General features: G+C 38.9%; 1 protein-coding gene across 2 annotated transcripts; it reads left to right on the top strand.

Annotated features, from left to right (window-relative positions):
- The first annotated feature begins 2,630 nt into the window (after positions 1–2,630).
- CD164 (CD164 molecule) lies at positions 2,631–13,899 on the top strand. 2 transcript variants are annotated; one of them, XM_055535255.1, is made up of 6 exons: positions 2,631–3,773; positions 6,821–6,895; positions 8,096–8,167; positions 9,506–9,541; positions 12,300–12,356; positions 13,233–13,899. In XM_055535255.1, the coding sequence occupies exons 1-6, from the start codon at positions 3,584–3,586 to the stop codon at positions 13,397–13,399; spliced, it is 597 nt and encodes a 198-aa protein (XP_055391230.1). In that variant the 5' UTR covers positions 2,631–3,583; the 3' UTR covers positions 13,400–13,899. The 2 variants fall into 2 exon arrangements, with proteins under 2 accessions (XP_055391230.1, XP_055391231.1); XM_055535256.1 differs by lacking the exon at positions 9,506–9,541 and having other exon boundaries at positions 2,652–3,773.
- Positions 13,900–14,457: the final 558 nt, after the last annotated feature.

Below are 14,457 nucleotides of genomic sequence, written 5' to 3' on the forward strand. Positions count from 1 at the left end.
TAAAAAAAAAAAACTATAAAAGCCAAAAGTATAATATAGCAAAGGGAAAGGAAAAAAAAATAAAACATGTTTAAATAAACATGAATCAAGAGTTTAAAAAAAAACAAAACTATAAAAGCCAAAAGTATAATATAGCAAAGGGAAAGGAAAAAAAAATAAAACATGTTAAAACTGTATTATATGCATGTAAATCAATGAAATTGGAACACTCCCTCACACGATACACAAAAATAAACTCAAAATGACTTAATGACATGACACCGTAAGACTCCTAGTAGAGAACATAGGCAAAACATTTTCTGACATAAACCGGAGCAATGTTTTCTTAGGTCAGTCTCCCAAGGCAACAGAAATAAAAGCAAAAATAAACAAATGGGACCTAATCAAACATAAAAGCTTTCACACAGCAAAGGGAGTCATAAACAAAACAAAAAGACAACCTATGAACTGGGAGAAAATATTTGCAAATGAAGCAACTAACAGGGGCTTAATTTCCAAAATATACGAACAGCTCACACAACTCAATAACAAAAAAATGAACAACTGCATCAAAAAATGGATAGAAGACCTAAATAGACATTTCCCCAAAGAAGACATACAGATGGACAATAGGCACCTGAAGAGATATTCAACAATGCTAACTATTAGAGAAACATAAAACTACAATGAGGTATCACCTCATACCAGTCAGGATGACCATTATTAAAGTCTACAAATAGCAAATGCTAGAAAGGGAAAAAAGGGAACTCTCCTACACTGTTGGTGGGAAAGTAAACTGATACAGCCTCTATGGAAATGGTATGGAGGCTCCTTAAAAAACTAAAAATTATAACCGTAAGATTCAGCAATCCTGCTGTTGCTGCTAAGTCGCTTCAGTCGTGTCCGACTCTGTGCGACCCCATAGACGGCAGCCCACCAGGCTCCGCCTTCCCTGGGATTCTCCAGGCAAGAACACTGTGTATATAACTGCAGAGAACTGTAACTAGAAAAGATGCATGCACCCCATTGTTCAGAGCAGCACTATTTACAATAGCCAGAACATGGAAGTAACCTAAATGTCTCCTGACAGAGGACTGGATAAAGAAGATGTGGTACACAGATGTATTAATACAATGGAATATTACTCAGCCATAACAGAATGAAGTAATGCCATTTGCAGCAACATGGATGAACCTAGAAATTATCACACTAAATGAAGTCAGGCCAAGACAAATATCATGTGAGATCACTTACATGTGGAGTCTAAAAAATTGTACAAATGACGTTATTTACAAAATGAACTCACAGACATAGAAAAGAAACTTAATGGTTACCAAAAAGGAAGGGGTTTGGGAGGATAAACTGGGAGTATGGGATTAACATATGCACACTGCTGCTGCTGCTGCTGCTGCTGCTAAGTCGCTTCAGTCGTGTCCGACTCTGTGCGACCCCATAGACGCCAGCCCGACTCCCTCGTCCCTGGGATTCTCCAGGCAAGAACACTGGAGTGGGTTGCCATTTCCTTCTCCAATGCATGAAAGTGAAAAAATAAAGTGAAGTCGCTCAGTCGTGTCCGACTCCTAGCGACCCCATGGACTGCAGCCCACCAGGCCCCTCCGTCCATGGGATTTCCAGGCAAGAGTACTGGAGTGGGTTGCCATTGCCTTCTCCACTGTATAGCACAGGGAACTATAAAGAATATCTTGTAACAAACTATAATGGAAAAGAATAAAAAACAGGTATATACGTATATATGTATAACTGAATCACTTTGTTCAGTGAAAAAGCACAACACAGTAAATCAACTAGATTTCAATTTTTAAAAATCCTGTATTTTAGATCCCAGTCCTTGATCTGAAAGGGTGAAAAAAACTTGTGAAGTTCTTGATCTAGCTCAACAGATGCCATGTAAAAAAAAAAAATTAAAAAGAAAAAAAACTGGTGATGCTTTTCTAGTCTTAATTCAAGAAAGTGAAATGTCCCCCTAAAAACACTAAGAAAAATTTGAGGATAAGAGGTAAACACCGAGATGGCAACTTGTAAACCAATGGCCTCCACAGTGAGGTAAACAAGACACTCCATCGAGCTATCCGAAGAAAAGAGAATTTATATTTTTAACCTTAAAAATAATAACGGTTGACTAGTAGCCTTCATTTGCTCTAGAGTCAGGTTATGCGCTAAATAAACACCGTGTGAGGGATAGATATCCTGAGAGAAGAGATACCTTTTGGCTGTACTGACACGTCTTGCCATTGGTTGGATCAAAAACCGAGTTTTTTGTTTACATCCAAGCAAATCTCCAACTAGCGTAGTTGATGGAACAAATGTTCATAGTCATGAGGGTACTGATTGGATTTTAGGGTTGGGTTAGGAAAGCCTTCAAGTTTAGATTTTTTTTAAAAGGTGCATATATACAGTCTTTTTCGGGGTTTGCATAGCAAAGCAGATCTCAAAAAAAGCAACTGATGTCCTATTATTTTAAAGGGTTAATGTTTGTAATTAAAATTAGATGATAAATACAAATAGTTGAAAATAAGAGTTAGATACAGCTTTTATGACCGAACTTTAACCACTTGATATAAGCATGGCTGCACTTGTAAATATTTTTGTGAGACTGGACATCAGATGGCGCTCATCTCACTAAAAGGCTGAGCCGTGATAGGGATTTTGAAACACAACCCTGAGGCTAAGCAACTGCGCCTTTCAGTCAAGTCTCTTGAGTCTCAGTGTTTTCACCTGTGAAGTGGGAGTGGGAACAGACCGGATGAATCTCCAACCCATACTGTCTTTGATTCTTCGACTACAAAGGTGGCACTAACTAGCTGTTTCTACCGCTGGCTGAACTCCCCAAGATAAGTCAGGGTGGGAAAGCGTGGCACAAGTAGACGGTGTGCGGCACCAGCAGACTGCTTTCGGTGTTTCAGCCGCTCTCACTACGTGGGCGGCGGAGCACAAACTCCTTAAACGCGTGGGGTCTCCATCTCCCTGGGGTGTCCAAACACAAGGTTACTTTCAGCGAAATCGACTTTCAAGGGGTAATGCGGGGGTCCTACGAAGAATACCTATGCAAGCATGCTGGGAACGCCGGAGGACAGTAAAAAGTTAACTCTTGCCGGGGTTCTAACCGAAACGCTCGGAAACAACTTCCGCCCAGCGCGAATCCGTCCGGCACCGCCCCAGAGGTCACATGGGGCCTAGCAAGTCTTTCGCGAGAACGCCGTCGCCACATCATGTAGGTTGTTCCATCTGAGTCGAGGTGGGATCCTTCTCTATTGAAGGAACGAGAAAAGCCCGGCCGCGCCCTAGATGGCAACCTGAGGGCAAAGAAAAGAGTTTCCTGTATCTGGCCAGTTTCTTCAATTGGCCAATACAGTCGCCTGAGAGAAAACCTTTCCTCGGTTTCCTCTCGGTTCCTCCATCCCCCTCCTCCCAGAGGATTCCACTTGGTATCGCCGGCGCCCCGCCTTCGCACGCCGCCCTCATGTGACGCCGGCGCGATCCCGCTAGGGGAGTGGAGTCTCGTAGGCTGCGCTGCAGTGGACAGAGCGACGGACGCAGCCTAGGGTGTCCCAGCTTTCGCTCTAGCGCCAGCGCGGAGGACGCGATGTCTGGGCTGTCTCGCCCGCTGCTTTTGGCCGTCGGCTGCCTGGCCGCGCTCTGCGTAATCACAGCGGCTGGGAACACCACCGTGGCCCCGAACGTGACTACAGCCTCGTCTCCACCGCCCACCACCACGACAGTCCCGGTGTCACCGACGACTCTCCCGCCGCCGCCGGTCACCACTCCAGCACCAGGTGGGCGCCGGCCCAACGGGCTTTCTGCGCTCGCCCGCCCGCCAGTCGGGCCGAGCCGCCGTCCCTGCGTGTGGTGCGCGGGGCCGGGGCGGGCCGCGGTCCGGCAACATGGCGGCCCGTCCGAGTCCGGCTGGGGCCGGGCCGAGGTGGCCGCGGTTGCGGAGTGCCTTGGTTGGAAGGGTTGGTGGAGCCTCGGGGGCGTAGGGTTGTTTGCGACCCGACAGTGTTCCGCGCCGAGGTGTTGTATAAAAGCGCCTCGTAATCCCCAGCCTCACTTCAGGCTCTGAAGAGGGGACGTGGCTTCCTTTTGCCGTGGCGGCAGTGAGGTTGATTGGGGGGCGAGGCGACCGCCTCCAAAGTGGGCGATGAGACCCAACTCCCTCTCCCCGAGGTTAGTCGTTTGTGTCCACCCGGGCAACCCAGGTCGTCTTCTCGAAGGGAGGTTTCTCCCGAAGTTGGCGAAAGAAGGAAAGAGACCCTGGGAGACAAAAATACTCGCTGGTGTCTCAGTCCTGGGTCTGAAAAAATTAGTCGCTTGGGACTTAATTACATAGATTTTGCAGGATATATCTGAAGTTTGAGCATTTAATTAATTAAAACTTTATACTCGGTGCTGTGTGCAAAGGAGGAAAAGGACCTATTTGTGTACCTGGTGTTTCGCATATATCTCTTAGTATTTTAGACTAAACTGGAAGATAAGTGATGAAACCTAGGAGCTGGATGGAGATAAAGTTATTCCACTAGAACCCTGTGTTTAGAGATTGTGAAGCTGACATTGGAACCCAGGTCAATCGATTTTTCAGAACCCGATCGGGACCTTTTGTTAAGCTCTGACTCCATTTGGGGACTGGTTGAAACGTACGCTGAGAGTCTTACAGCAGAAAAGTCAATGTCATGACAACACGCGCAACAGAGGGGGAGATAAATTTGAGTTAATAAAGTGAAGAGCCTCCCTAGATATTTAAAACCTAAGAGTCCAGTTTGATTGGTTATCCTAGTTAATACTGGGTAAGGAGTAACATATTGACCTAAGAATTGCTGCAGTGTAAGAATTTTTTTCCAGGCCAATCTATTTGAAAATATCTTCTCTAGTTTTTGTGTTTTATAGGGGTTTAAATAAAATATATAATGAAAGATTGTAAACATCTTTTAATGAGGAAAGTAAATTGCAGTACAGTACTGGAGATTCTAACCTCACTATTTCCAAGATGATAGAGCAGAATTTTTGTGCTCTTTTGGTAGTTTCCTCCTAGAATTTTTTTTTTTTTTGGTAGGGTGTGTGTGTGTATTTGAAGAGATGTTTGGAGATACGTTAGTTGTATTTGTGTATTTTGAAATGAGTGCCAAGGAGATGATTAGTCTCTTCTGTTAAGTGGTGGTTGGATAAACTGCAGTCTGAAAGGCAGCAGTTCAGTTCATTGTAAGTAACACACTGCTATGCTAACCAAGGATTCATAACAAGCACAAAAGATTTTAAACAACTAGCGTTTTTCAGGTGTATACAAACCTCTGAACTTATTTCTACTTTGCAACTCTCCTCCTACCCCCGAAAAAGTACAGTATTTGTTCCCAATTTCTGATAAATATTGAAATGCAATTCCTCTTTGCAGAACTCTTTTTTTTAGGCAGGAGGAAAGCAAATGAGAATATTTTTGGAGGCACCTAGCTTCTAGGAAAGTGTAGAGCCCAGTTCTATAGTCCAGACACTGAATTGTATGTAGCCTTCTTCAATGTTCTGTCTCAGAGCTGTTTGGCTTAAATTATTGACAAAGACCATGCTAACTTGTTAAATTTTGTGAATGTAGCCCCTTCCAGGTAAGTTGTCTCTTATCCTCTCATGGAAAACCCCGGAAAGCTTGGCTCATTTGTGTTTATGAACTCAGGTTTTTCAGAATAGACATCATTGGAGCTTGGATTCAACCTATAATAAATCTTTATTACTATTAAAAATTTCTTTTCACATCTGATGTTTGGGGGCGGTGATTTCCCTGTGTGTAGTGTTGGCCTTCTAACAGCCTTTTTTCCAATTTTTTTCTTTTTTAAAAATGCCTCAAGAAACTGAGCATCGGAAATTTTTGCTGTGCACAAAGGGGTTGTTTCGATAGGCACCATGAAGTATTGAGTGTTAACACTAGTTTGTGCTTTGTTCCCCCTTTCTCTTGAGTTGCCTTCTGGTTTCATAAGTCTTTTATAATGATTGGAAAGAATTTTTTAGTAAACCACTTTATAGTTTTGTGGGGGTTTTTTATGTGTCTGGTTTAAAAACACATAAGATCTACCCTCTTAATAGCTTTTTAAAAGAATGTATTTTTGTTCTTTATTTTTGACTATGCTGGGTCGTCGTTGTTGCTAGGTGCCAGCTTTTTCTGGTTTCCTCCAGCAGGGGTGGCCTCTCGGTGGGGTGGCTTGTCTTGTTTCAGAGCACAGACTCTAGGTGTGCCCTTCCGATCCGGCGGCTTAGTTGCCCTGAGGCATGTGGGATCTTCCCTGATCAGGGATGGAATCAGTAACCCCAGCATTGCAAAGCAGATTCCAAACCACTGGACCAACAGGGAAGCCCTCTTAATAGATTTTTAAGTGTCCTGTACCCTAATAAACTATAAGCACACATCTCCAGAAGTTTTCATCTTGTTTGAAACTTTGTACTCATTGAACAGCAAACATTTTCCCCTCTCCCAGCCCCTGACAACCACCATTTTACTTTTTGCTTCAGACTTTGACTATTTTAGATACTTTATGTGAGTAGAGTCATGCAGTGTTTGTCCTTCTGTGACCGGGTAATTTTATTCATCATAATGTCCTCAAGGTTCATCCATGTTTTAGTGTATAACAGGATTTCTTTTTTTTTAATGGCTGAATAATATTCTATTGTGTAGCACATTTGTATCCATTCCTCTGTGAATGAGTTATAAAGTTTTGCCATTTCTCTGAATAAGTAAGTCTGGTAGTATATGCAGTGCTTGCTGTTGTTTAACAAAGATAAGCAGTACAGACTCGGAATGAGATACCGATTGATGGATTTTATGTATTTGAACTCACACCCCTAGATATCTGTGGAAGCCGAAACAGTTGTGTTTCCTGTGTTGATGGTAATGCTACCTGCTTTTGGATAGAATGTAAAGGTAAGATATCTTTGGGTTTGCTTTAATTTTGAGAATGCTGTATTGTTTTGTTCTAACATTTTAAAAAATTGCTGCAAGGTATTCTTTGAACATTTGGAAATGTAAAACATTTAGGATGGTGGGCACTGTTTGTTTAGCAAATCAAATACTTTTCCTTTAAAATATCAGTTGCTTAATATTCCCCCTAAAATCTTTTGTTGTCTCCCATGCTCCCCCCTTTAATTTCTTAGGCTTGATAATTAAGTCTCAATAGCTTTAAAAGGAAGAGAAATTTTAGACCTTTGTGGTTAGGTTAAGTGTACTAGTACACTGAAATTAGCCATGAAAGAAAGTTATGGGATTTTCCCCTGAAAACTGTTGCCCTGAAAAATGTTTGAACCATATTTATCTTCTGCAAATGTAAGATGGTTGAATTTTTTTCTTATTGGTAAAATAATCTCTCAGGTTTCCTTTTTATGTAAAGAAAAATCCAAAGCTACATGGTATTAAACTTTGTTATTCTTCATTGAAAATTTTAAGAGTTCTGGAAATTATATCAGTATGTAAGAAAGTTTAAAAACCTCTTAAAAATAAGGAATTAGCCTAAGTTTGAATTTAATTAACTTTTTTGTTATATAAGGGTCACTTTTCTTTAGGTCATAAAATGGAATTTAAGAGTGTGCCCCTCCCCTCTTGTATGACAGGATCAGCAAGTTCTGGAGATTGGATGCCTTGCCATTGAATATGTTGGGGAAAACTTTCTCTTACTCTTGCTACACATCTTCCCATCCAGGAAAGCAGTTTTAGAAAGTGTAGAAGACTAAAGCAGAGGTCTGGAACAGAGCTGCTGCTCTGGGGCACCTCCCATGTTTACTAAGCCTGTATTAGTTTCTAAGCACTTCTCCCTACTGACTCAGCCCTCTTGTGAATTCTAGCAACCTTCGTTATACCACAGTTCTGAGGTCTGTGTGTTTCTGACTTATCTGTTCAGTATATTCATGTGGATTTTAGAAGGATGTTTGGAGAGATCCTGTGTAGTATTTAAAACAATGGGGAAAAGATAATAATGGAGTATTTGTGAACTTCTAGAGAGTTTGTACTTGAGTTCTATTTTGGGGAGGAACTCTGGAGCATAGTAACAAAGTCAGAGATAACATAAGTGAGTAATTGATACTCTTTTTTTTTCCTTCATCCCACACCACCCTCACTCCCCATTAACAGGTAAAAGCTACTGTTCAGATAATTCAACAGCTGGTGATTGCAAGGTGGTGAACACCACAGGATTCTGTTCTGGTAAGTGTTCACTTTGGTATCTGAGAAGAGGAGATGAGGAAGATCATTGCCTTAGGAAACCTTATTTCAATATTTGGTTTGAAGCATTTCCATAATTCTATCTTGTAAGAAATCTGGATCTGAATAGCATATTCATACTTATTGCATTGAAGCTTGATTTAGTCGTTTGGTGGTACATAATGTGGAATGCTATAAGTACAGATATCTGTTTCTCTACTTTATTTTTCTTTAACCTCTTCCAGATACTCACTGAATTTTAGACCCTCTCTATTTGCTGCATTTTACAGGCATGAACAATATTGTTCTGTCACTTTCTTTATTATGGTACTGGTGATTATCACAGTCAGCTTAGTTTGTGCTGTGATTAAATGAATCCCTGCTTTATTCATCCGATTTCTGTATTTTAGTTTGAGAAACTTGATGGTTTAATCTTTCATCTTTGCCCAGGAAATAGTTAAAATTCCTGGATGAAAGCTGGTTTTTCTAAAAAGATTATAAATTAATGGGAAAGTCAAATTCCTAATTTGGTATATTAATAATTAAATAGAATAAAAGATTTTTCTGCAGTAAATAACTTTCAAGTCTACCTGTAACTAGTTTCAGTAGTCATTTTCCCTTCCCTTCCCTCACCCCAACTTGAACTTTCTAACTGAAATTTTCCTTAGAATGAGATCAGTTATACCCTACATAGAGTCCCTAATATGGTTTAGGTGGTAAATGAATGAATAGTTTAAGTATTTAATGTAATTATATGATAATATTGCTTAGAAATAAGAGTATAAAATTTTAAAATATGTTAAGGAAAATGGTTTAATTGATAAGATTAATTTGGCTCTCATTAAAGGAAATCTGGGCTTGAGTGGAGCTAGCAGGCTAGAGTAGAATCTGCAATCATTAGAGTCCCAGGCTCTTTCTATGCTTTTACTGTGTCATTCCTCAGAAATGGCTTTGCCCTTATTGTCCAAGGTGAATGCTCATGTTCCAGCCATCAGAATGGTTTTTCTGCCAACAGGAAGAGGAAAGGAAAGTGAGAGACCTGTGTCTACCTTACGGATGCTTTCTAGCAGTTACACATGGCTACCTAGCTGCAGGGGAGACTAAGAAATGTTTTTGCAGGGGAGGGTGTCACTAAAAATCGGTCCTGTTTCTAAAGAATGGAGGACCGGTATTGGGACAGCAACTGTCTGTCTCCTCCATAGGTGGTACTAAAATGAAAAAAATTGTAAAAGTACTCAAATGACTGCAGGTTGGGAAACAGTGTTATAGATTATGGTATTTTAGCAGCTTAGATTGTGATATTTTAGACAGCTTTGACTTACATGTTTGTTTTTTAAATAGTGCCCACTACCACACCAACGCCAACCAATTCTACAGGTAATACAAGATAATTGACTCTTTTCCTCCTCCTTTGAGGGTTTTTTTAAACTTTTGTTGATGAGTAACTTTAGTAATTAATACCTAAAAATCATTAGTTTAATTTTAAAAATGAGTAGACATATTTAGTCTTGGACTGCAATAATTACATTAATATGTACTGTTTGTGACAGAGACAGATAACGGTAGTGTTTCATGTTCATTGAATCTGAACAGATTTGTTGTAGTTTTGTACATTGAGTTTGAAAACTGCGTTTTGTGGATTTTGTGGAACTCTTAAGGAAATATAGAAGCCTAAAGGAAATTAATTTTTGTCATCCATAGGTATACTAAAATGTCTTCAGTTCTTTCAGAACTAACTAAATATATTTATATCTATAGATTCCTAATAAATACACTTACTAGGAAATTGGTTGACATGCCCATGCACATTTGAATTGCCTTCGTACTGCACACGTAGTTGTATGCACTTTACTCAGCTACTCCTAGTTGGATAGGTCATCTTTCATTCTCTGTGCAGTGAATATCTTACAGGAAAATACTTGCTGTCAGCTCTGGTAGGATTGATTCAAACAGCATTCTGGGTCAGAGGATATGATAATCTTAAGGCTCTTAATACTGATTGCTTTCCAGAAACCGGAAAGTTTTTAACCACACCTTCAACAGCATTCCCTGGTGGCTCAACTGGTAAAGAATCCGCCTGCAATGCGGGAGACCTGGCTTTGAGCCCTGGGTTGAGAACATCCCTGGAGAAGGGAACGGCTACCCACTCCAGTATTCTGGCCTGGAGAATTCCATGGACTGTACAGTCCATGGGGTTGCAAAGGAGTCGAACACAACTGAGTGACTTTGACTTCACTTCAACAGCATTAAATATTATCTCCTTGTATAAATTTTTACCAGTTTAATAGAGTAAATAAAAACATCTACTCCAGGACAAGTACTAGGTTAGAAGATAGGGATATAGGAACAGAAGTAAGATAGTATTTTGTCTCTTGTAGGAACTATGAGAGGTCAGGAAGCACAGTGTGTTGGGGTATTTGTGGGAAGGTGTGTGTGTTGAGTAATATGTGGTGACAACTTCCTGGAGATGCTGACAGACTAAGTCTTGAAGTTACCTGGTAAAATAAGAGGAGAACTTCCCAAGTAGAGCGGGGCAGACAGCACATGTGAAGGAGAGGTGAAAGAGTGTAATATAATAAAGTCAGGGAATTGCATTTGGAGTATCCAGTAACAAGATGAGAACAAACACAACAATCAACAGGTCAAGAGCCAGACTGAGAAGTGCCATTGTATGCCTTGCTGGTATGTTTGAACCATGTAGATCATACGATGAGATTTGCATTATAATAACTTATTCTGTGTAGAGAGGCTTTTGGAAAGAGGCAGGATTGAACACAGATGGGGTATTCTGTTGTGGTAATTCTAGAGAACTGTTTTTAAAAATGAGGGCAACTTCTACAAGTATCTAAAAATTAAACCTCATAGCTCTGTCTTCATTGATTATGTAGTGGCTTCTAGTGCTTCTGAGATTGAAACCAGTGCAAATTAAAAAATAATTTTTTTGCCATGTTCAGAGGGTGAATAGTGAGACACAAATGGCAAATTTGCGAATTTTTTCTCCTAGTGTTGTCAGACAAAATTAGCAATGGTATTTTAGTATTGTAAAGGATTTGATACATGTTTAAGTTATAAAGTATATTTTTTTGTGGTTTCACAAAAGGTACAAGCAAGGAAAACTTTGAACAGATTATGAGTCTTAAAATAACCATACCCTCTAATCTAGGAAATCTGTATAAGAATCCGTCCTATCAGAGAGGAGATCACATATTTCCCTGTGAGATGTTCATAGCTTGGAGAAATGAAAGATGACCTAACTGTCCAACCAAGAGTGGGACCACAGTGCTTATTACAATGACAGAGAAAGGAGTACAAATAAGTGTGTGCACATATCGTAGTGTTTACTAATGTTTATTGGTAGTATTGATACTGTCTGAAGTCTCTTTTAACATAGTGCTGTAGTTCCTAAAATGTATTTACATTCAAACTTATTCTTCCCATGAGTGTGCATTTCTTTAGAGACACCAGCAGATAATTATTTGAACTCATGTGCTACAGTAGAGGAGAGCTTACCCTTGGGCTCTTAACATCATTTAGATGAGGGAAATTAGGGCCTTAGGGCACCTGTTCTTCTAAATAAAATTTTTTGGAACACAGCCATGTGGATTCATCTGCTTGTTGTCTTTGGCTGCTTGTGTATTACACAGTGCACAAAGTCTAAAATGTTTATTGTCTGCCTCGTTAAGAAGTTTGCCAAACCCCTGAAATGAAGAAGATAAATCTTGATATCTACTTTAAGAAATACTGAATTGTATTTGTTTCTTACCATGACTTACTAAGTTAATGGGTTTTGTCTTAGAAGCAGGATTATTGAGAAAGAACCAATAGTTCCCTCACCTAAATTCTTGCCCACCTGTGTGTCTTTTTGCAAACTGTATCCAGGTATATATATAAATTTTTATATATGTACATAGATGCTAACATAGATACAACTTTATGATTGCTTAATGTTTTAGAATACACTTCAAAGCTAATGTTCTGAATGTGCAGATATGTTAGTAAACCATTAACTGAGATTTGGCCTTTATTCTGTTAAAAAACAACTGGAAGCATGTTGAAGTGGTAGTTATGTTTTTAAAAGATAGATGCTAGATAATTGAGAAATTTAAGTTTTTAATACATTTCATTTGCATTCCAGCTAAAACCACAACTCTGCCCTCCACTACTACAACTTCCACCACAGCTACTACGTCAGGTAATTGTGGGTTTTAAAACTAAGTGAAATAGGATGTGTGTGCAGTGTTAGCTTTTACTATTTGTTATCATGTTCCAATTTTATTCTTAAATAGTTAAGAACTGAAATTCATCTCTTAGATTTGGAAGACCAAGGTAGCAGGCTGTTAAAACAATAAGGATAGGTTTGCTGAGGGTCCTCTAATACATTTTAAAATTGTAATCACATTTGGTGTGACATGTTAGAATTAAATAGTAACGGTTTTCCAAAACCCTTTTAGTACAATCTGTAGGTAAAATCTAATTTCTTATAACTTAGAAATTAAATACTGATTTCTGTTGGAGATTGGTTGTGTGCTGTATTAGACTGTGTCAATTTGAAGATAATATAGCCATCCTTTTTACTTTTAGGTAATACTGAAAATTTTGATTCTGTGCATTTTTTTGGCTTTATTAAGATTATTTTTGTAATTTTAAAACCTGTAATCAAATTTTCATTTACCTTTTATAAATTTAGAAAAATGCAAAGTATGAATTTTAAACACAAATATTAATATTTATTCTAGCAATTAACTAAGATATGTAGTCTGAAGAAACTGCAAATTTTAAAAGTGCTTAATATGTTCATAGGGCATAATGTGCCAAGAGAATAAATTTTCCTTTTCATATTTGAAATTATATTAGCACCATTGACCACTTGATGTTGTTGGATAGAATGAAGAGTGGGATTGATAAATGGTTGTCTTCCTCAATTAGGAAGCTGTTGACACAAGAGGAAATACTTTATAGAAACACATGACAAAAAGCCTCAGATGAGTCTTGAAATTATCATAGAGGATCATGAGACTTACTGAGTATCTTACTAAGTATTGTTATTTCTTTTATCTCATTTAACCAGGTACAACTAATACCACTTTATCTCCAACTGTACAACCTATGCGGAAGTCTACCTTTGATGCAGCCAGTTTCATTGGAGGAATTGTCCTTGTCTTGGGTGTGCAGGCTGTAATTTTCTTTCTGTATAAATTCTGCAAATCTAAAGAACGAAACTACCACACTCTGTAAAGAGACCCACTAAATTAACAAGGACTGGCGTGTAACTCACTGAAACCAAAATATTATCTTTCAAGATGTCCCACATGGAAGACGCTATTCTAGGATCTTTAATTTTTCAAAGGATGCGTATAGGAGCATCACCCTTGAAGAAGAATCAGTTCAGTCACTTTGCTCAACGGGCCTATTTAAAGTACGCTGCATGAGTCCTTGTGGCTGTCTTTCATTTTACATGGCTGCTGCTGTGGGATTGTGTTCTCTCTGCTTGACATGCCAAATGTAACTGTAAGTGATGGAAAACATTGTCCTGCGCAGACAACCTCATGACTCTTTTGGCAATTTAAATGTAGTCGTTTTAAGCCTGAAAGCTGCATTATTTTCATCCTAACTCAGGATGTAGTTTAGTGACCAGAATTGAGAAGAATGTGCCAAATGAGCATCAATCAGGTGGATTTTTGGCTATCATTTCAAAAGTGGAATAAATTTATAAGTTTAGTACCCTTAGAGTAAAATTTTGTGCTTGATAACAGTTATTTTTTTCTACATTAGAAAAAAGATGCCACACAGGGAATTACATTCCAGATTTAAAGAAATGAGAGGATACACAACATGAAAAGTATAGCAGGTTATTGTTCATACTTGTAAAGCACCTTATATCATTGAGAAATAAAGAACAGTGCCTTAAAAGACAGACTGAAAGGTAGACTGTAACTTAAAAAATGTTGGTGATTTGTTCTTTTACGTTAATGAAGGGAAAAGTTGGTTTGAGGATGTAACTGTTGATGTGAGCAGTAGTAAACCTGCTTTTAGATACCATACTATTAGTATTTAATTGAAAACTTACCTACTTTATTTCAAGCCTGAGTAACTTAAATGATATTCTACAGAGTCGAAAGCCTTCATCTATTGGACCTCCTACCATTTTTCTTATGGCTGTTAAAAAGTATAAAGATAAAGTTGATTTAATTGTGTTTTCCTTTGTACTTCGAAAAAGTATCCTAACACTGTTGTACCTTAAAAAGATTTCCACTGAGCTTTTTTGAAAAGTAACTTCTATAAGACAAGGAAGA

Source organism: Bubalus kerabau, chromosome 9 (genome assembly GCF_029407905.1).
Source record: "Bubalus kerabau isolate K-KA32 ecotype Philippines breed swamp buffalo chromosome 9, PCC_UOA_SB_1v2, whole genome shotgun sequence".
Lineage (NCBI taxonomy): Eukaryota > Metazoa > Chordata > Mammalia > Artiodactyla > Bovidae > Bubalus > Bubalus kerabau.

Coding starts and splice junctions, on each gene's coding strand:
- CD164 (XM_055535255.1), top strand. CDS start 3,584: ATGTCTGGGCTGTCTCGCCCGCTGCTTTTGGCCGTCGGCTGCCTGGCC. Junction 6,896..8,095: donor CTTTTGGATAGAATGTAAAG/GTAAGATATCTT, acceptor CCCCATTAACAG/GTAAAAGCTACTGTTCAGAT. Junction 9,542..12,299: donor AACGCCAACCAATTCTACAG/GTAATACAAGAT, acceptor TTTGCATTCCAG/CTAAAACCACAACTCTGCCC.